Genomic DNA, 21,978 nt, shown 5'->3' on the forward strand with positions numbered 1-21,978 from the left:
TAATAATGCTCTTAAAAAACACAAGACACAGAAGTGACATGTTATGTGCTTCTTTTCTAAAGAAGTTTTATTTGTATCACTAAACTGCACACAGGCAAATCAATGTTTATTGATGCTCTCTTTGAACGAACAGGGGATAAAATAGTAAAACGAACAATACCAACACTCGGCCTGTCGCAATAAACAATAAATCAATTAATCGCACAATAAATAAAAACTATCGCTCTCATTTCAATTATCAGCTTTATCGTTTCTTCCTGCCTTTCTCTCTTTCTGTTGATGACACTGAATGAAAAAAGGCTCAACTCCGGTGCTCTCCACTGACCCTCCCTTCCTCATTTCCTGAGTGTAATGCCCAGCGCGCGCTGCACCATCTTAGAGCTGTCAGCTGATAGTCGGCCCGTTTTCAAAACCTGAGAGACCATACATTAGCCGACAGAAATCCTAGGTATAATGGTTTGATCGAACCGTGTGGTATCCAACAATGAACACGAAATAATAAGTCCAGTTAATTTTAAAACCAGGCATTAATCAATGCTTTACTATAATCTACCTGCAATGCATGTGGCTAGTGTCAGTCCTAACTGAAGGAAAATCATTATAACCTGTTTATGTCATGTTAACAAAAGAACAATTTAAAAGTTACCGGGTTTATCAACTGCGGTAGAAATTTCGCTCCAATTCCTCCCTTGTTATTTATATTTTTTTTGCTTGAAATGTTGACTAAACATTCATGTTGTTTCCACATATCATCTTTGATGTCCGCTGGACTTCAGGTGGCGCTATGTCAGCAGTTTGGGATTCTCCTCCATGTTTCCCCTCAGAAAGCACAGAGGAAAATCTGCACTTTCCAATTGGCTACCTGTCACATTCAGCAGGCTGCGTTAACGCTCCCAGGCGGGAAAAAACCCTGAACTAGATCGACACGGCCACGATGATCTACCGTAACACCCCACACCAGTGACAATCTTCTGTTGTTTTGAGGTGACCGAAGCTTTTGAAGTTCTAAGATTGTCGCTTAGAACATTGAAAAAATGGTGTAGTGTGAACTATTGCATCAGGCAGTCAGATATGCCCATCTTCTCTATTTAAATCTAATGATTACTGAAGGGCCATATGGTATACTGTAATCTGCACTCTTTTGGTTGAATGCAGTATTTATCTCCACTTTGGCTTTATGTTTAGTTTTTATTCAAGTAAATTTTTTGTTAATGGAGACTAAGAATCCATTTTCTTTTTCTTTTTGGTTGTTTTGTTTATCAGTTCCAGTGTTGTATTTTAAAAATAAAGTGTATCTGTCTTTGGCAGAAAATCGCATGTATTATTACGTAATTTCCATTAAATCAGTGTAAAAAGGTCTTCAAATAATATTAGAACCAACACAATCCCAAAACATTATCCACATGAAAGTCACATTTATGTTCGGAGTTTGGTTTCCTGGTTGAAGTGCACCAGTCCTTCATGCAGTATGAGGCTACCACCTCCGCTCTTCACCGTTAGGTTGCTGTTTTGAGGTGACAGAAGCTTTTGAAGTCATGAAATCATCACCTGGGTTGTCCTGGACAGTGAGAAAAAATTAATTGTGCGCTATTTCACCTTGTATGTAAACAGACAGGGCTTTGGAGTCTGAAGTCTTCTGCCACACTAGATGACATCACTGCAGTTGTCAGAGTAGTTGAGTCAAGGTTATTATGAACAACAAGACAGCATGTGAAAGCTTCCTTATTCATGCTTTTTATAAATCACTTCTGAATATAGTGTCCTCACAGAATGGCTCTATTCACTCTGAATGCTTGGTCAATGTTGTTACTCTGTCTTTAACACTGAACATAGTTCTGTATGTAACACCTCATCCAGTGTCAGTTTACATCACCACTCAGACACGGCAGGGCTTGCAAAGGGTAACTGTAGGTGGAACAAAAGGTATAAGGAGGAGTGTGTGGTGTTTACTGGCTGTGTAGGGTGATGACAGATGGCTGACTGCTTTAGTACACAGAGATGTTACTGGTTTGTGACACAGCTTTTCTCAGCTCTCCGTCAGCAGTGTGTGGGGCAGCTGATGAATGCCAACTGAGGTTACTCAGCTCTCGGCTCAGGGTGTTGGAAGTCTGATTGATTGTCAGTAGAAAGCAGCGACTATTGTTGTCACCCAGTTTGTTCTCATTATTTATATTTTTCTTAAGTTGTGCTTGCCAGAATATTTGCATGTATATAAATGCTGTGGAAATGCTAAAAAGGTAAAAAAAAAAAAAATAATAATGCATGAGGAAGGTTGTGTGTTTTAGACTTCAGGTTGCCAAGTACAATCAGCAGTTCCCTGCTATTCTTTAAAGGGCAGGTACTATTATATAACCAGAAAAGGTAGAAATCTTGAAAATATAAAATATTCACTGCCCTGACATTTAATCAAATTAAACCTTCCAGTTTTAGATCATTTAGGAAAATCAATTTTGTGCAATGAATATCACAATGAGAAAGAATGTGATATACTATAAGTCGCACCAGCCATAAAATGCATAATAAAGAAGACAAATACATATATAACTTGCATTTTTGAGGGAAATTTATTTGATAAAATCCAACACCAAGAACAGACATGTCATCTTGAAAGGCAATAAAAATAGAATAGAGGCAACAACAGGCTGAATAATTGTACTGTATGTTAACGTTAAGTGACAAACAACAAACTGAGAACGTGCCTGGTATGTTAACATATTAAGAGTTATTCAGATAACTATAGCATAAATAACATGCTAACGAGTTTACCAAACGATCCGTGTCCCTCCAAATCTCTGAATTAAATAAAATCTTCGTCCTCGATGTCGCTTTTAAACAACTCTGCTAACTCCAAAGGTAGAATAACACAGGGCTAGAGCGCCCTCTTGCGGTTTAGTGTGAAAATAGCATGTGATATGACATAATGATGTGTTAATTTCCACACACAAGTCACTCCGGAGTAGAAGTCGCATCCCAAGCCAAACTATGAAAAAAAATGTGACTTGTAGTCCAGAAAATAGAGTAACGTTCTAGAAATATACAAGTTTACATTCACTACTGTAAATATTACTTTAAGCATGTTGGGGAAGCTTGTGTCTGTTTAATTCACAACATTGAAGCAGAAGTTTTTGGGAGTAATGGTATCTTAGGAGGGAGGAGTTGATCCTGTAACCAGTGGATTGGGCCATGGACAAGACATTTTAACCATCCTTGTGCTTTAAAAAACGCACCCTTGAGTTTTTAAGTATTTACTGTAGAATATTGTTGTCCTTTCTATTAGCCAACATCTTGTCTTTGTTGTTAGATTTTATATTCTAACAACATAAAACTTTTGCCAGAAAAATTGATATTTTCTTTCATGAGATATTGCTTTGGGAAAAATTATGCATGCAAAAGCACATAGTTCCTAATGTGATGTTTTTGAACACCTCTACAAGTTTGTATGGAATATCAAGCAGACGTGTGAGCCAAAATACCTGCTGAGAGGTGCAGAAGTCTCATTGACAGTTATCAGAATCACTTGATTGCAGTGATTGCCTCAAAAAGTTGTGCAACAAAATATTAAATTAAGGGTATCATCATTTTTGCTCAGACCATTTTCATGAGTTTATTAAATAAAATAATTTTGTTGAATCATGTTAGAAAAGCAATGCATCTTGTGCAAATATATATATTTTTAGTGGTACCTTTATCAGATCCAGGTTATTTCTGTGATCATTGTAGGTTTTTCTTTCATTAACCCAGAAGTACCAACAATGTTGTCCATATGTGTAATTCTGGTAATCTAAGTTACAGGATTTTATGTACAACTATTCTTACTTCAACATAAACTGATGGAATTTGAAACAGTGTGGAACATAATAGAATTGTTGTATGTAGATGTACTATTTGTTTACACTCTTTTTCTCTTATCAGTCACATAATTTAAACAGAATTGCTAAACTGAATAGAAAAATTGATTCTGAATAGACTTGTGACCAATACTCAAAATCAAATTTCTAGACACTTAAAGATTCAGATCTCGAAGCAGAGATATTGGTACACAGCTGCACCAGTCACAGAAAAAAGGCTTCTTCAGGATTCGGTCTGCTGCATGTCAGCTTCATCTACAAGCTTCTGCTGCTGTGGATCAACTGGTGAAACGGGATGAAAGCTTCTCCAGAACTATCAATACTTTAATTAATCTTCTTAAGACATGATTCTGGTTGGAATCATAATGCATTTTTAAATTGAAGTGCTGTGATATTTGGTAGTTTGTGTTCAGTGTCCTTGAAAACGCTCTTCTCCAGCAAACACTCCGTCATGCTACTTCAGGACAAACTCATGTCATTAGGTAAATTAGAGGAAGAATGAGTGTGGCCTCATCACAGGAGAAAAGAGCCACAGGAGAGCAGATGAGACGGTGCGCTGACCCCAGCTGACATGTAAACATAATGGAGTAAGATTACATTTTCTGCCAGACCAGGGGAGCAAACAGATGGAGAGTAGATAACTTTCTGATGTTCAAGTGACCCACTTATATAAATGGAGGGCAGCAGAAGAGCCGTAGAGAGGAGGACAACCTAGAGGAGGCGTTTCAGTGCTGCCACAGTGACCCCTGCTGGCAGACAGACTCATTGAGACAACAGGGCACCACGCTAAACAGCCTCAGCTCATTCGTGTCTCATTTCTGCCCAGCCCACACCCACGCTTTGTTCCCCATGACATCAGCAGCCCCCTCATCCTTCACCAGGAGCAGCATTATTTCCATGCAAATTACGGTCACCATGGCAACTAGCCAAAAGAGGTCATTACCCAGGTGATATTGGTGGCAGACGATGAAGGGCTGGCACCGGGCCAAGTGCTCTTCATCAGAGGAGAAGCCGCTTTCACAGAGAGTCCTGCATGTTTGTTCTGCATCACAGCTCCTGTCAGCAGCACATCATCCACTTCAGATTTCCACGTTTTCCTCCTTCCTCATGCCTGCCAGACATGTTTCAGTTGTTGTTCACTACTTGTTTTGCCTCCTCCATTCAGTTGTGTTTCATTGTGAACAGCCCCAGATCTGTTTACTCCCACCGTGGTTGAGCTCATACTGGTCTCATGGTGTTGGAGCATGTTGTGGAGCCAGGTCACATGGAACAGGCAGGAATGGCGTTCCCAAAGGGCTGAGTCTCTGTGTTTCAACATTGCATAGCAGATTTATGTAAAAAAAATCAAGCATCAACCAGCCTTTTCACCTTATTGCCCTTTTTTTAGTTTCATGAAACTGATAACGATTAGGAAATCATTGTTCTAAAATTGCGGTGCTCATAGTGGCAGTATGTTGGACTATCACATATATTACATCTGATTTCTATCTAGTAGTTATAATTTCATGTTTGGTTTTGGATGCCATGCAGCTAAAAATAATGTTTGCTTGATGTTTTCTTTTTTTTTTGTTTCAGGCAGTTTTTATGTAAAAACTTGAGGCAACACAAACAGTGCTGCTGCGTGCAATTCCTATTGTTATATTTATTTTCTTGAACTTTCTACACCTTGTAAAAGTAGTCATAGTTGTTATGATGTATTTCCATGGCAACAAAGAGTTGCTTTTACTACCCAGAGCAGGTGATTTAACTTATTTAAGTCAAAAACTTAAATAATATCTGAACTGTGATTTCAAAATCCCACAAGAGTTAGAAAGAAAGCTTCATGGTTACAGGGCAGAACCACAGAGAAATTTTCCGTTGATCAAAATGGACAAAGATCTCATATTCTTGACAATATGGCCAGACAGAGTTAAAGTGGAGCAGCAAGAGCAAATGAGAATGATTAGCAGTGCTTGCCAACAACTGTCTCTGTCATCCGGGACAGATGACAGAATATTGGAATGTTGTTGTTATGATGTTAGAGCAGGATCGTGGTGTAAGAGTGTTTAGTCAAAGGTCTTTTCAGATTTGTTGCAAAACTAGCTGCATTTCCATTGTGTCCAAAACATTGTCGATATTTCGCTATTGTCAATAAAATTGTAATTTCACAATTGCGGCATTTCCATTACATTAAACCAATTAAAATCACATGTGAATAACTTATTAAAAAAACCTACTGAGCCATCATCCAAAACAGCTCTGTTTTCAAATTGATTTATTTTTTTGTAAAAATTACTACCTCTATCAAGAAGCTCTGTTTGCTTTTGTTTGTGTTGTTGCTCTAAATAAATCATTGTAGTCAACATCTGAATCTACTGATCAGATTTCAAAGAAAACTGAAAACCTTTTGAAATGTGCAAGCATTAATTTCCAGTGAAAGAGTAAAATTTCTATATTTTCTACCTTAAATGTGATGTATCTCATGCTCAAAACTCTGCACTCTCATTCTGAACTTTGTTTGTCTGTAATCATATTGAATCCCTCTCTCACAGAAATATAATTTTGAAGGTTAGCAGAGAATATCTGTAAACAGGCTGGGGTTTTATGAACGACAGCATAGCTTTCAAAGGAAGCACCAAAAACATGCTTTTAAATTTTGAAGGAATATTCTCCCATCTCTCATTGTTTTTACACAGAAGATGAGGGCGTCCCCTAGTTGATAGATTACGAGTAGAGTGAAACTTATACAATTTTTTATTTAGAATTTTCACAATGAATTTTAAAACTCCCCAAAATAATAATAATATAATAGTTGTCGTCAGACAATTTCTTTAAAGCATTTCAGTTCAGGGTTGTCGCAAAAAAAAAAAATATATATATATATATATATATATATATATATATATATATATATATATATATATATATATATATATATATAGGTGGTAAACAAGAAACTAAACTTGCAGTATGATTACAAATGTTACTTTTACTTTTTTCAATACTCCAGTATATTCTTATAGCATATAAAAGTAATGAAATGAACCTAATGTGCAGTTTAATGATATAAATCACACTCTTTTTAAGTACACTGGTAGCCAAGTAACGACATTTCGTTGTCAAGATTCACCTTGTGTTTTTTTTGTACAATGACAATAAAGGAAGTCTAAGTCTAAATGGTATATTGAAGGAGCTAGTTGAATGGGAATGTTTTTTAAGAATATTTGTTTGTGGTGCTATGAATTCTTTGCCATATGGTAAAAAATAAGTAATAAATTTAAATATTTAATCATAATCTTTATTGTTATCACAATAGTTCCTCAGAATATTGCAATACATTTCTAAGTCCATATTGCCCACCGCTGCAGAGCAACTTTGAACAGCAATATTCAAGTCCTCTATGACATTCTCTGTTGGATTCTGGTCTGGACTTTTACTGGGCCGTTTAAAACCACATGAATATTCTACATCTCAGGATGGTACACCTTGGTGATTTAGTTTCACATGAAGCAGATAACATGACACCCCAAATTATCAGTGACTGTGGATACTTCACATTGGACTTTACAAAGTAGAATCCCCTTTGGTGTGAGTTTTTTACCTTATAACATACTTTGTGTTATTTTGTCTTCCCTGACCCCCAGGACCTGGACTCTGTGTGGAACCCCTGAATACTTGGCTCCTGAAGTGATCCAAAGCAAAGGCCATGGCCGGGCTGTGGACTGGTGGGCTCTGGGCATCCTCGTCTTTGAGATGCTGGCTGGGTAAGTGCTGAAATGTCCAGGGAGTGGGTCTGAAGTGAGACTCTGCTCTTGTTCCCCTGTGCACTGACAGCACAACAGTGCTGAATTAAAGTGATGCTAGTTGTGTTTCTATTAACCTTAAAATTGCGCAAATTGGAATTTTGTACATACGTTTGCTTAATGGCAACACGCCAAAGTCACAGGAAAAAAAATACATGTATTTTATTAAACGTTTTTGCTCTTGGATGGGATGTTTTTTAAGCTCTATCAAAACTGACATGGAAACAGTTTTTTAGCATTACACAAATAGTGATTAAAAACCGGATGTTACCTTGAGCAAAAAAGAAGGAAAAGACGACAGGAAGTACTATTCAGATAATAGTGCATCATTTCTTTTATTGATATTGTCTAAAAAAACTTATTAACATAATTTTAACTATATTTCTTATACCATATTTGTAAAAATAGTTTTTTCGACATGAGTGGAATGCGAAATGAGCTCCGTGTACTGGTGCGCACAATTGGACACCAATGATCCAATACAACACAATAGTTCTGCTCTGCACTACTAGAGCCGTGCTGAAGGAGCAGAGGGATTATTCAATTAATCCTGAGGCAGTAATTGTCTCAGTGTTTCTATGTTATGCCAACCTGCGACAAATGAATATGTGAATGGTAATCATTGTAGCAGATGAAGAACAACGATGCTGATCCCCATTAGAAGGCACTGGGGTTCTTCTAACATTCCTGGTGAATAATAACACGTGAGCTTGTTGGCATTCTCAGTAAACAGACTTGAAGGTTCAGATTGACTGAAACATTGATTAGAGTTTTGTTTCAGAACACACCAGGTGACTCATTAGTCTAGCTCCTAATTGATTTCAGCAGTGCAGGAGCAGAGGCCTGCCCTTCTCCACTCTGCTCTTTAATGGCCTTTATGGCTCATCTCAAACTCTTTTCATTTCCAACATAAGTGGAGAAAATTTACTCAATCGAATATGAGCTATCATGCCACAAACGGCATGTTCATAAGCTGCAGGCCTTACCACTTAGATGGCACAACTACTTAACCAGCTAACAACAACTTGTTTTGCTTGTGTTGAGAGATACGACAAGAAATCGCCCAACATCCATCTGAACCTTTCCTGATCAGTAAGTTGCCGGTCAGAAATAAGTCAAACTTCTTTCTTTATGTCTTATTACTCTGACACCTTGCCGCACTAACTACACTTTTTATTGTAGAAGTTGCTGTTGAGTGAAGACTAAATGTGAGCCACTTTTTGCATCTATAATAAATTTAAAGTAAGACTAAGAAATGTAGGAAACAGTTTGTCTGCTGTTGGTTCCAGCTCCAAAGGAAAGCGGGTCATCTGCTGAAGGCTGAACAGAACACACTCGGGTTCATTTACTCCATTCTTCTGATTTCTCCACCTCTGTCTCTAGTGGAACTAGGTTTGGAGTTGAATTCAGAAATTAACTTTAGGACCAAAATTCTCTAGGATATGCCCCTGAAGATGATGTAAAGCTAACTCTGCTACTCTTGCTAACTGCTAATTCTAGATGCTGATGTCTTTTTAGAATTCCAGTTCAGTAATCATTCTGACTTTATTTTTTAATTGGCAAACTGCTGCTTTAAACAAACTTCTCTCTTCCAGGCAGTATGACATCACCTCTTCTTCCAAAATAAAGGTTTAATGATCAGTGGCAGCAAGAAGGCTAAAATCTGCCATTAAACAAATGGCATGGCTAGCATTAATATGACTGGAATGTTCTAAATGTTGCTGTTTTCATCAGTATAACAAGTTATTGTTCCCTTAGGGTTCCTACAGTAATATGTAATTATCTTGATTATCATGATCTATTACAAACTTTCTAGTAAAACCAATTAGATCATGATAAGTATGATGATTACATTTTTGTTTAAATTTGTGTGCAGCTGCACTGATATCTTTTTATTGTAGCTCCAATACCATGTGGAGGGACATAGAGCAACAGCCTTTAGCCAGAGGCCTCTTCAGATTCATCTCAGAATCACCATCCTTGACTTTTTGAAGACACTTTAATGATATCAATCACATTTAATTTTTCTTTGAGATGAGGCATTTTTGAATACAATTTTAATTGAATTTTCACTGAGCTGTTTGTTGTCCCAGCTTTGCATAGCCTAGTCCCTTTAAGCTTTTTTTTATTATTATTTTAGCTTAAAGGGTTTCTTTTTTTAAATTCTGTCACATGTTATACAATTGTTCACACTTTCACAGATTCCTGAGCAATTACAGCATCAGGAAAACACACACACTAACACACTCTCTCTCACGAGTGGAGTCTGCGGCTCGTAGCCAGATCCCAGATGCCCACACGCCTGCGCCGGAGACTCTGGAGCTCTTTACGGGCAATGCAAGCACCGTGTGACAAGCTGTTGCGATTATGCGCCTGTCTGCTCCATGTGTAATGTGTTTAGAGGCTGGTGCCATTATGTAATTTGTGGGTAATGACTTGTCCAGACTGGTGCAGAGGGAAGCACAGGAGAACTGAGAAAGCATTGAGTGGAGTGCAGCAGCAGGAGGCGTGTGGGTGTTTGTAGCACACATACACACACACACACACACACACAGTCAGAATAGCTGTGAACAAAGGTGGCACAGTCTCCAGCTGAGATTTATCACTTCTTATCTCCACCCCCACTCTAAATATTGACCTGTTCACGTGTCACACTAAAGCAGCATAGTGGGCAGAATCTTCTGTCTGCTCTGTTACCTGATCTTGCGTCATGCTAATTTTTTCCAGGCTGAGTTTGTACAATATGGCTGTGTGTGCACAGCTTCCCAGAGTGTGGTTCAACAACGTTTTCTTCCTGTCCACAGGTATCCGCCTTTTTTTGATGACAATCCATTTGGAATATACCAGAAGATATTGTCTGGAAAACTGGAATTCCCACGCCATCTGGATTTCTACGTCAAGTAAGCACTAGTCACAGTGCAGCTGAAATATTCACTCCCCCCTGCAATCTGTTTACAGTTTCATTGCATGCTCAGAAAGCATTACTGTGTTCTGCTTTTACATCTCTAAATAAAACTGTTAAGAAAGATAGAAAATGCAAAGACACAGAAAGAGACAAATAAAATACAAAGACAAAGAAAGAGACAAATACCCAAAGAAAGGCAGGAAAAAACATGGGTTGAAAAGAAAAAAGGGGAAGACGGTGAGAAAACAGAGAATAGACAGAAAAATGCAGAAAGAAAAAGACTGAAAAACTTTTAACTCATATCTATCCATCCCAAAGAAAAAAAGCTTTAGGATTTTGAAGGACTGGGTGGAAACCCTGTGTGAGCCATTTTATACGGCTGTTGTTTTCAATTCTTGTTTTAATTCATTTTCTTTTCCAATTGGCAAAGTTAGCAATTTGGAAAGCAAGTAAAAATGAAATGTTTGGACAGGACTGGACCAATGTAATGCTAAGTTTTAAAAGGTTGGTTACATGAAGACTAAAAGTGGACCTTGCTTTTATGGTGCCACTTGTAACTTGAAGGTGTTGACAGTCTTGTGGGGCTATAGATAAAAAGTCAGACAGGATAGGCACATATTGCACTACAGATAATCATGCTACACATTACTGTCCTGAACATTTCAGGTCTTGAGTTGTCTTGAGTTCTTCAGCCTCGCAGCAAACATTTCAGTTATTCTTTTGATAACCAATGTAGTATTTCCTCATCTTTATTCCTCCTGTGAAGCTGTGCTGCCCTCCATGGAGAGCCAACTCTCACTTTGAGAATCTCTGATTTAAAGCTTTACGTGCCTGGAAATAACAGCAATCACATCAAAGCTACTTGGGAAAAAAATACAATTTTCTGTTCGATGGAGGGAAACAGACTTTTCAGGTATAATGTATAATATATATATATGTATTTATATATATATATATATATATATATATATATATATATATATATATATATATATATATATATATATATATATATATAATTATTATATTTTTTTTCACATATAGGAAACAGCCACATTGGACTCATGTTTGTTACGTTAAGGGGACTCCCTTAATGCAAATGATCTAAGTTCTAATCTAATCTACTTTAGTCACATCCAGTAAAGGGTCAGAGCTAAGTGTTCCTTCAGGCACTGCTGAAACTCACCAACAGGTGGAGCTGTTCTGTATCTGTTCCTACTGATGTCACCTCTGACCTCCTGTCATATTTGAGTGTTTCTAATTGTCCCAGTGTTCCTTTACATGTGCTCAGTAAGAACCCTACAACTAAAGCAGAGCTTTGGGTGGAGTTCCTAATGACACACCTGACTTGTTGAGAGCTGCTGTCCTATCTGAAACACACACACCCCCCCACACACACACACCTACACACACACACACGGACTAATTTTGAGTTGCAGGAATGGCTAAGATTACAGAACGGGGGTCTTGCTGTGAGTGTATCTCTGTTGCTGTGGAGTACCCAACTACACACACACACACACACACTCCCCCACACACAGCTCTCCTGATAATTCAACCAGCTCACAGCCGTCCCTAGTAAAGCCATCTATCTTATAGCTGGCAGAAGAATTTTTTATATTTCCAACATTTTTATCACATTTCCACAGTTCCACGTCACACACTCCCATCCATCAAGCATTAAGAGGCCTTCCAGAGGCTGCAGGCAACACGCTGCCTCTGCTGCAGCACAGCATAATCACACAGACAGGAACAAGCCAGCAGGACTGGGCATTAGTCAGGAAGTCAGCTTCTATTAGCAGCATTGTTATGAACATGTGGACTCTGCATTGAGTTGAAGCTTTAAGCTCCTTCAGTTCGTGATGTTTGTGTCTCTGGATGGAGAAGCTGCCACCTCAGTTTGTGGCATTGATAAAATATGTAACATTCAGTAGTTTCATCTAAAATACACTAGAGTACTTCATTTTAAAGAGTTTTCTAATATTCAGTCCTGTCTTTCTTTCTTTCAGTCTTGTTCTTTTAATCTTTTTGTCTTTCTATATTTATCTTTCTTGCTCTTTTTCCATCTTTCTCTTTCTTTCTGTTGGAGTTAGGAGTCTGGATATGTTATTTTCTTGCAGGATGTTTTGATTTCACCTTTGCAGTGCTGAGCCACCCTGCCAAGAAAAGTAGGAACATGAATGACTCTTGATAACCTTTCTTTGGTTCAAAATGAGACTGAACCAGCTCTAAGTGACGGAAATAACAAAACATGTCTCATTTGGAGTTTGGCACCGATCCTTTGTTTAAGCAGCAATAAAACGAGCCATGCTCTGAGAATTGCAACATTCTGCATTGTCTGCAAACTGAAACTTAGTGAATGACTCACAGTAAACGCAACTCCAACAGCGAACACCCAAATATCTGAGTGATATTGCATGTTCCATTTGCTCCCATGTTAGAAGCACCGTAAACAAAAGGAGCGATAAAAGCGTAAAACTAAAATGAACTGCATTTCTTGTTTTCTTGTTTTTCTTTTAATGTCTCAACAATGTCCTGATGAATTTCAATGGGAAACAAAAACACAAATATTTTCCTTCTGGAATAGATGAAAATGTGTCACCTGTCTCAGGCAGGGAAACACTCAAACAGCTGATGCGTCAACATCCAGTTGCTGTATTGATGAGTGTTCCAGTAGCTCATCGGATGTGAGATACACACCTTTATCTAGAGCTTGCTGCTCAGCAGCAGGAATTATATTTCATTCCTAAACTTCATGCTTCCTTTTTTGTTAATTATTTTCATTTTAATACCTTTTTATGCCTCCAGAAGTCTTCATTGTAGTTTTTTATATCGGAAGCAACCCTTCATCCACTTTCACAGGCTGTCAAACTGCTTTAAAAAGGACGCATTTGTCATTTTGACAGTGCTGCGAGGACTTTTAGATAGTCTGAGAGGAAACGGTCCTTCAGAGAGACACTCTATGCTGTAGATTCACTGACTTGTTTCTTTCTCCCTCCAGAGACCTCATCAAGAAATTTCTGGTCATTGACCGAGCCAGACGGCTAGGCAACATGAAGGTGAGCTGGTTAGACTTCCTGTCTCCTGAACCACATGGCAGCTCGCTATGTTTCATACCTTCAGCAGACGGCCTGACGTCAACAGTCTGAGGACTAGGACAGTACAGGAAGGGCTGCACCACATGGTTCCAATTACTCGCAAATGACGGGAAGTGTACCAAAAAGGCTGACTTGTGTTTTTGCAATTTTAAAAGGCTGGATGACTGAATTAAATGCAAATGATGACATTTCCTGAGAGAAACATCATTTAATTCATTCAAACGATCAGGCCTGATGGCCAAACATCAATTGTAGAGAAAGTGCAGTCAGTATGAAGAAGTAACTGCTGCTGCTCAGCAATCTGGGAAGACCATAAGGAATGAAGTGTTGCCCTCCTTTCAGATTTCTTATGTTTTTATATTTTGTGATGCCTTTGTTCATCAAACACATTTTTATTTTAAGCAAAATTTACCCACTTGAATACAAGAATGAGTTCCCAAATAATGATTGCATTTATTATATGCAAAGATAATCTAATTCTTCATAATTTAACTAATTAAATTATTTATTATTTATTTAAAATTATTTGTTAATTTTTTTCTTTCAAATAACTTTTTCTTTCAAATCTAGAGCCTTGGGATTCTAGAAATTCCCAGCAGGTTCGTATTGGACCTTAACTTTAAAATAATTGAGAAAAATAGTAACTGAAAGAGTCTGTGTAATTTGGGATTTTCTTTAATAACTATAGAACCATATTTAAGTCAGTGTTTGTGTACATGAAAAATAAAGCCAAGATCAAAGGTACACAAAGACGTCCAGATGCCAGAAGTCGTCTGCAGACAATTAGCTGTAGAAATTGTCCTATTTCAGCCCATTTCTGCTGCATTCATTCAAACTGGCAAAATGGAAGTGTGTAGATTTCCATTCCAGATGTAGATTATTTTAATGAAAGTTAGAGTGAGGAGCTGCTCTTCAAAAACAAATAGCTTACTGAAGACCGAGATTAACTCCACATAATCCCAGACAGGATGATATTGATTTGAGTGCCAAGATGCCTCTGGAGAAGAGTCACAGCACTCATTAACACCGCTCACTTATTGATGCATAGAAGCTGAACAATGCTGCCACACTTTTAGCATATTTAATCACAATCTGCTGATAAAAGGCTTTGCTTTGTTATTAAATTGTTGCTTTAGTAAACACAAGATGAAACAATTCACTAGATTTCTCAGCTCAGTTCTCATATTGTCATATTTTAAATCATGATATATAGTCATTATTTCTATCCAGTGAATTAAAAAATTTATTACTAGTACTGGTTGACTTTGTAATGTGAGTTTATAAGTTTGTGTTAATTACATACATTTGTAGTTATCCAAATGTAACGCATCAAATCGCTGCAGAATGCCAAGGACAAATGGTTTTGGAAGTGAAGCCTTATATTTCCATCCACTGTATAAAAGTGACGCCACATTTTTCCAATATTAAATCATCTTTTTCGCATGATGTCATACAAGGAGTTAGTGAGTTTGAGGTGTTGCCTTAAAATACACACGTGTCCCCCTTAACTCCAGTGACGTGAAGTAACCTATCACAAGCTTATAAAATAATGACATAGTCATCTGGGATTTCCTAAATTGTTTACATACACAGAACTGTAAGCCTCTGATCTTTAAAAATGAAAGAAAAAAAGAATCTGGCTTATAGCAAACAGAAATAATCTTGTTGATCCTGACCTAAATTTAGTTAGATTCAGTATTGATCTGAAAAATACATGTCCATGTTTTTTTATGCTGTGCATAGCTATATTATCTTTTTATGCGGTTAGAAACTTAGATCTAGTTTTAGGCATCTCAAGAAATTTGCATCACAGAAGATAAATATAGCCTTATTAGTGTCTATTAGAAAAAGCATAAGAACAGTTAAAGAATTTCTGTTCTGATTCTATGTTTTGTGATATCTCACCTTGGTGTATCAACTCCTTCAACTTACTGTATGACTATGTTATGGCTTTTTCTGGCTCATAGATTAATCCAGCTGACGGCTGTTTACAGCACAGTGTCATGGTTATGAACCTCCATGTTTCATGTTTCAGAATGGAGCAGATGATGTGAAAAAGCATCGATGGTTCAAGACGGTTGACTGGGAAGCTGTTCCTTTGAGGAAACTTAAGGTAGGACCTAGCCATGTAATGTCTTCTTTCCTTGTTTTTATTTTTGTGCCAGACTTCTTAAAATGACATTGTGTATCTGCTAGTCAGTGTTTCTTGTCCGTCTTCTTGGTCTGTTCTGTGTAAACCAGCATAACCTGTAACTCTGACAAGCAGCAAGGCCGACTGTTTGTCAACTTCTGAACACAGCAGTGTGCTGCCTGAAGATGTCTGTCCTATAAAAAAAATCAAATTGAATACCGAAAATATCAGCCAACCTCAGTTTTTTATTGACAGCAAAACAATTTGAACAGGTTCCAAAGTAAACTACATGAAACAGACTTCAAAATAAAATCTGTTAATGTTCAAATTGTTGTTAAGGTCAGTGTTTTGCAACACTGACCTAGACAAGGCAGTCCACACTGGTCCTCAAGGCAGTCCACACTGGTCCTCAAGGCAGTCCACACTGGTCCTCAAGGCAGTCCACACTGGTCCTCAAGGCAGTCCACACTGGTCCTCAAGGCAGTCCACACTGGTCCTTGCTTCAGTCTAGCTGATTTCAATTGATGACTGATTAACAGGTGTTTGAATTACAATCAGTTGAATCAGGCACATCATTCAGGGAAATCTCTACAACATGTAGGACAGTGAGCCTTGAGGACCAGGGTGGGGAAACACTGCTCTCGGTGTGAATCAGGTGTCTGATTTGGTGCGACAGAAAGGTGTTCACAACTCAATAACATGTTAGTTTTTCTGTTAGGTTCTTGTTGCCACCAAAACACACCTTCTTACTTTTTTTAAGGCTGTAGCTTAAGACACTCAAGAATCCAAGACAAACCCCCAACTAAATGTTGATGTGACAGAAAAATATAGCTTAGTTGACTGTTGAGGTTTTAACATCCAACAACAAAACTGTAGAAGTTGGGTCAGGAACATCCTGCCAAATAAAAATGAATAGAGCAAGTGAGGAACAGTTGTCTCATGTCACAATTCAGATTGAGAACAGATTTTGCAGTCTAGTGGAATTTGAAGCATTTAATATATTTCAAGTGTAGGTATTAAGAAATGGATTGGGTCCATCAGTTTAATTCAAACTTGACCACTCCAGAAACTTTGTATTAAGAAAACTCAGAAACGGAGGGTTTGAAAATGTGTAGAAACCCTAAGAGTGTCTCTTATTGCAATGAATGCAATGTAATGGGAACCAATTCAACTCAGTACAGAGCACAGTAATAAGGACATTTTATCCAAATATTTTATTTCATATCTCACATGTAGCACTTTCCTCCTGCTCTCTGTGGTTTGTGGAAGTTGGTCAGCATTAATATAAACTCTTCCTGGAAACAGGACTGACAACCTCTCATCTCCTTTGTAGCTGGATGAAAGACTCCCTGCTGCTCCAACAATGTTAAACAGCGTCAGATCTGATTCTGGTGCTTCCACCAAAGTAGGCCGTGTCAAGGGACAGCCTTAGGTTCAAGATGACTTAGCTCTAACCTCTCATTCTGGGTGGATTACAGCCTTTGCAGCAATTTTTGCTCTAGCTGCCTGATAAGAGGGCAGAGATGGCCTGAAGGTCTGCCGCACCTAACCCAATCTCTGAGCCCCACTGTTGGCCTGAATGAGTGCATTCCTGTCACAGAAATGGGATACAATATTGGGAAATTTTCTAGCTTTTCCGTCTCATTGTGCTGTTCCTCTGAAAGAACTGGAGCTAGTGAGGCTCCAGTTCAGCTGACTAAGGTTGGTTTTGGTTACTGACATTCATAGACCCTCACTTTGGAGTTTAGAACTGAATCATTCTCATGTGCTCCTGTTGCTTTTCCATGCAATTTGTAAATCGAGGTACTTTAATGTTTTCAGTTCACAAACAAGATAGCAACTGATTTTTAAATAAATATTTGAGCTACTGGTGAAATCAGACAAAGACAACCTGAATAACTGCAAAAAGCTCATTTCACACCCGCCTCTATATGAAACAGTAATTGCCCCCCAAAACATATTTGCCACACTGGAAGACTGTACAGATATAAGCCAGACTTTAACTAGACCATTTTCTTTAGTTTGCTTTTTTTCTACCCATTTGAAGGTGGACTATCTGTTGTGCCTCAGATCACTGTCCTGCTGCAGTGACCCTGATCTGAAGGTCACTTACCATAAACAAGCTTGTTCTCATTCTGTTCTCCTGCATCCTCAGCCTCCAATAGTTCCTAAAGTGTCTCACGAGGGTGATACGTCCAACTTTGATATATATCCAGATGATGACTGGAAGAAAGACACTCCTGTGCCTCCGAAGGACCTGGAGATCTTCAAGAACTTCTAAGGACAACTGATGGATGGACACATTGAGTTGTAATGCTGCTGCTCCTGCTACTATCATGGAAATTATCACTTTATCAAAAGCAGGGGAGTCCCATCTTTTCCCTTAACATTGAACCCTAAAATAAGAACTGCAGAGAAATACTGGGACGTGTGAAACCACTCAAATTTATAGTTTTTTTTTTTTTTTAATTTATATGAATTCAGTCACACCGTTACTGTTTGAACCTTTTTTTATATATTGAGTGTTGTTTTTTTTTTCTCTGAGCCTGTTCATATGCAAAAAAATGTTTCTTTTAAAACCAAAAGACTGTTACTTTCTAGAATATTCAGGTCTTTTTTATATTGTCATGTTTTCTAGTTTGTCTCTTTTTAAAATGTCCATGAAGTCCTGTTGAAGATGACTCCAGACTGGTGCTGGCTGACTTCTCGTACTGTACGTGCTCAGACACTTTACTGGAAAACACGTGACAGGTAGCTCTCAGGAAGGTGCCTTACATCAGTGTGATGCAGACGATGTCACAGTCACGTAGAGTTCCCTTGACGTCCACCTTCATGGTCGGCCTAATCCAAGTACATGTGAGGATGTGTTGAGAGCAGATTGCTAAACATCCTGGCTCTTCTGTTATTTGCCCTCATACCTCTGCAGCAGCTTCCATTACAGCCAAAGGACTTGAATATAGTGATAACCTCATTTCTACATCTCCTGTACAAAAACATACGACTGTTTTTATCTCTGTGGAACTTTAGATCCGTCTAATCTTTTCCTGTTTTATGTCACTTTGTATTACCTAAATTATTTCTATTTGCTAGATGCCTCAATAATGAGATTTTTGGTAGCTTTCCTGAAATTCAAAGGTTTGCACACAATAATATTACTTCAGTCAAACAGGTAAAACCGAGGTCTTAAAATTTGTCCTGCAACTTTTTGATGTGTTCCTGGTCCAACACACCTTAATGAAATCACTGAATTTCCTCCCCAGTGTGCAGTCAAGTTTTCCACAGTCCTGCTAACGACCTCATTATTTGACTCAGATGTGTTGAAGCAGAGACGCATCTGAAAGTTGCAGAACACGGGCCCTCAAGGCCTGGATTTGACGACCCCTGACCTAATAGATGATGTAAGCCTCTAATTTAGGTTAAACAAAGGCATGACTGTCAACTTATTTTAAGGATTTTTTTGCATCTGGATCTAAGTTAACAGTCCAAGTTCATCTGCTCAGTTATCTGCAGGTATGAACTGCATTGGGAAAACCAGACCCAAAGCTAAAGGCCTTGATAAATGATCCTGAGGCTGGTTATCCTGAGGCTGGTTATCCAGGGCCATGTCTGAAAGGCCCCTCAGAGAAGAAGAAGTCATCAGTCTAAAGGTGACATTAAATGCCAAACAAATTGGAAATGTATTTTGTAACAAAGATGCTAATTTCTGCGATCTGATGGAACTTGTAATATTTTCGACATAATGACAAGAATTCCACTCAGAAGAACACACCATCCCAACTGTGCAGTTGGGATGGTGTGTATTGCTGCAGGAGGAACTGGTGCACTTCACAAAATAGATGACATAACGAGGAAAGAATGTTATATGAAAATGTTGAAGCATCTTCTCTAGATATCGAGGAAGTTGCAGTTTTGATACAAATGACTGAGAGTCAAAAGACTTCCGTAGAAGTGATAGAGATTGATTTAAACACATTTCTCATTATTCTGGCTATTTTAATTAGGCTTAACTAGTGTGAAAACGAAAAAGTTTCTTCTGATTTCATGTCGGTCACAGAGAACAGGTTGTGTGTTTTTATGCAGTAGATGGAAGTATCTGGTTCCACTTTGTTTCCTAAACATATTCCCACTCCTTGAACTTTTCCACATTTTACCACCAACTTTCATTTATTTTATTAGGGTTTTATGCAAAAGACAAACATTGTCATGCATCATTGTGAAGTGGAAAGATTTTATAAATAAAAAATCTGCTAAATGTATGTGCAGTTTTATTCTTGTAGAGCCATGTAGTTCCAGCTGCAGGCCTGCAGGGGGATGTCTCCATTTTTACTGGAACTTTTGTTTATTCTTCTTCATCAAACAACTCCAGTCAGATTGGATGGAAGCTGCAATGGAGACGACAGGTTCCCTCTGCAGGATGCTACCATCACCGTGTTTCACAAACGACTTGTCAGAACTTTTGAAACCATCTAGTCTTTGAATCACTTCATGACTGTGGTCTACTTTGTGTTAGTCTATTGAATAATGTCCCAATAAATACATAGCAGTTTGTCAAAAAGTATTAACATGGAGATGAACACTTCTGACGAGACCCTAACCCAGCTGGTCTGGCAGGTGAATGGACCTGCTGTGACTCACTTATGTCATGTTGGTTCTCTGGTATTTTAGTATAGTGTCCCAATAAATACATAGCAGTAATAGTCACAATAATAGTCATTCATGTTTTTGGTGCTTTGTTCTTTAAAATAGTCTATAAACAACATTAATGTGTAGATTATTAGGACTTTTTGGTCCTTGACCTATAATTTAAAAAAAGAAAATCACTTCCCCGTTGAACTTCTTCCACTTCAGATGTGATACATCACATCTGAAGTGGAAGTATTCGTGCTCACATCTAATAGTGAGCATGTATCACATGCTCACTATTAGTTTCTGCACACAGAGCTGCACTCCAACAGCCTGATTCTGTTTAACTGAAGCCATGAAAAAGTTGATTACAAGAAAAGACTAAACTGTTAAAGGAACCAGGAACTAAAAATGGTTTTGGATAATCTTTAGCCACGCCCATTTTTATTGCTTATAATCATGATGCGCTTGTAAGAAAATGGGATATAAGAAAAATATACAGAACTGTTCTTTTTTTTTTTTTTTTTTTTTTTTTTTTATTGCTGAGTTTCCCAAGCACTGCATGTTTGTGTGAAATGTTTCATGAATGGAAATGAGAAAGAGACACGTCTTTTCTCATCGTCTCCTGTCCAGCCTCTTCCTTTTGTCTTCTCATCTCAGCATCTCTGTGCAGGCCAGCCACTCTGCCTCGCATTCAAGCCAAGCTTTTATATTTACAAAATGGAAGTAGCACATTTGGGAAATAAAGCTTTCACAGACGTTTAAAAGCCTCTGTGGCTTTGGTGTAATGCAGCTAATCCCCGAGCTCAGATTTCAGAGAACAGCATGAATACACAGCGAGGCAGACAGAACAGAGTCATCGAGTTCTTTTCAGATAACACACACTATTCATCTGCACACAAAGGAGCAACAATGTAGGGTGACTAATGCCATAATCTGCCATTATCCATTTCCAGATTCAACTTGTTTATATGAAACTGTAAAATGAGCTGAAAAGCACAGAGCCAGTCTTTCTGTCTATCAGGTACCCAAACATTTACAGAAGCTTGAAAAAGTATTCACACCTCATTAACTTTTCATTGTGTTATGAAAACAAACGAGTGTATTTATTATGTTTTTTGTGATAGACTTACACAAATAAGTACAGAATGGTGGCTGTGTCACAGTGAGTGAATGTTTTTTCTTCAAAACCTAAATTAAGCTGGATCTTTATAGCATACACTCCCAGAATGGCCTAGTCAAAGTCCAGAACGAACAAATCTAATGAAATGAAATTGTTTGATTTAAAAAGAAAACAAGACTACTTCTCACTGTTTTTTTTTCCTTCAACATTCTATAACTGAAATTAGCGATTGAGGCTAACAGTGCTATTATATTAGCAGAACTGCTAATATATCATTGCTGAGTTTTTTGCATCAAACGTGGGTAAGTTCCAATCTATCGTCGGTGACCTGTACTGTGCCACGTTTAAAAACCAGCACAGTGTGATGCTGGATCCTGTGCAAGGAGCTGAAGCCCCAACTGGCCATGCAAATCCATAAACTGAAGAGTTGAGTATATTTGATAAATGACTGTTACTGAACTGCCACCC

The 21,978-nt window shown here is 38.1% G+C and overlaps 1 protein-coding gene across 1 annotated transcript in view; it reads left to right on the forward strand.

The window, feature by feature from the left end:
- The window catches only part of prkx (protein kinase X-linked), a 31,825-nt gene extending 11,805 nt beyond the window's left edge, over positions 1-20,020 (forward strand). Inside the window, exons 4-8 of the mRNA XM_055059195.1 lie at positions 7,472-7,591; positions 10,435-10,530; positions 13,537-13,594; positions 15,669-15,746; positions 17,920-20,020. Of these exons, the coding sequence (XP_054915170.1) occupies positions 7,472-7,591; positions 10,435-10,530; positions 13,537-13,594; positions 15,669-15,746; positions 17,920-18,045 (478 nt within the window). The 3' untranslated portion in view covers positions 18,046-20,020. The remainder of the gene's footprint in view (positions 1-7,471; positions 7,592-10,434; positions 10,531-13,536; positions 13,595-15,668; positions 15,747-17,919) is intronic.
- Positions 20,021-21,978: the final 1,958 nt, after the last annotated feature.

The sequence above is a fragment of the Poeciliopsis prolifica genome, unplaced genomic scaffold (assembly GCF_027474105.1).
Source record: "Poeciliopsis prolifica strain line A6 unplaced genomic scaffold, Auburn_PproV2 SCAFFOLD053, whole genome shotgun sequence".
In the NCBI taxonomy this organism is placed as follows: Eukaryota; Metazoa; Chordata; class Actinopteri; order Cyprinodontiformes; family Poeciliidae; genus Poeciliopsis; species Poeciliopsis prolifica.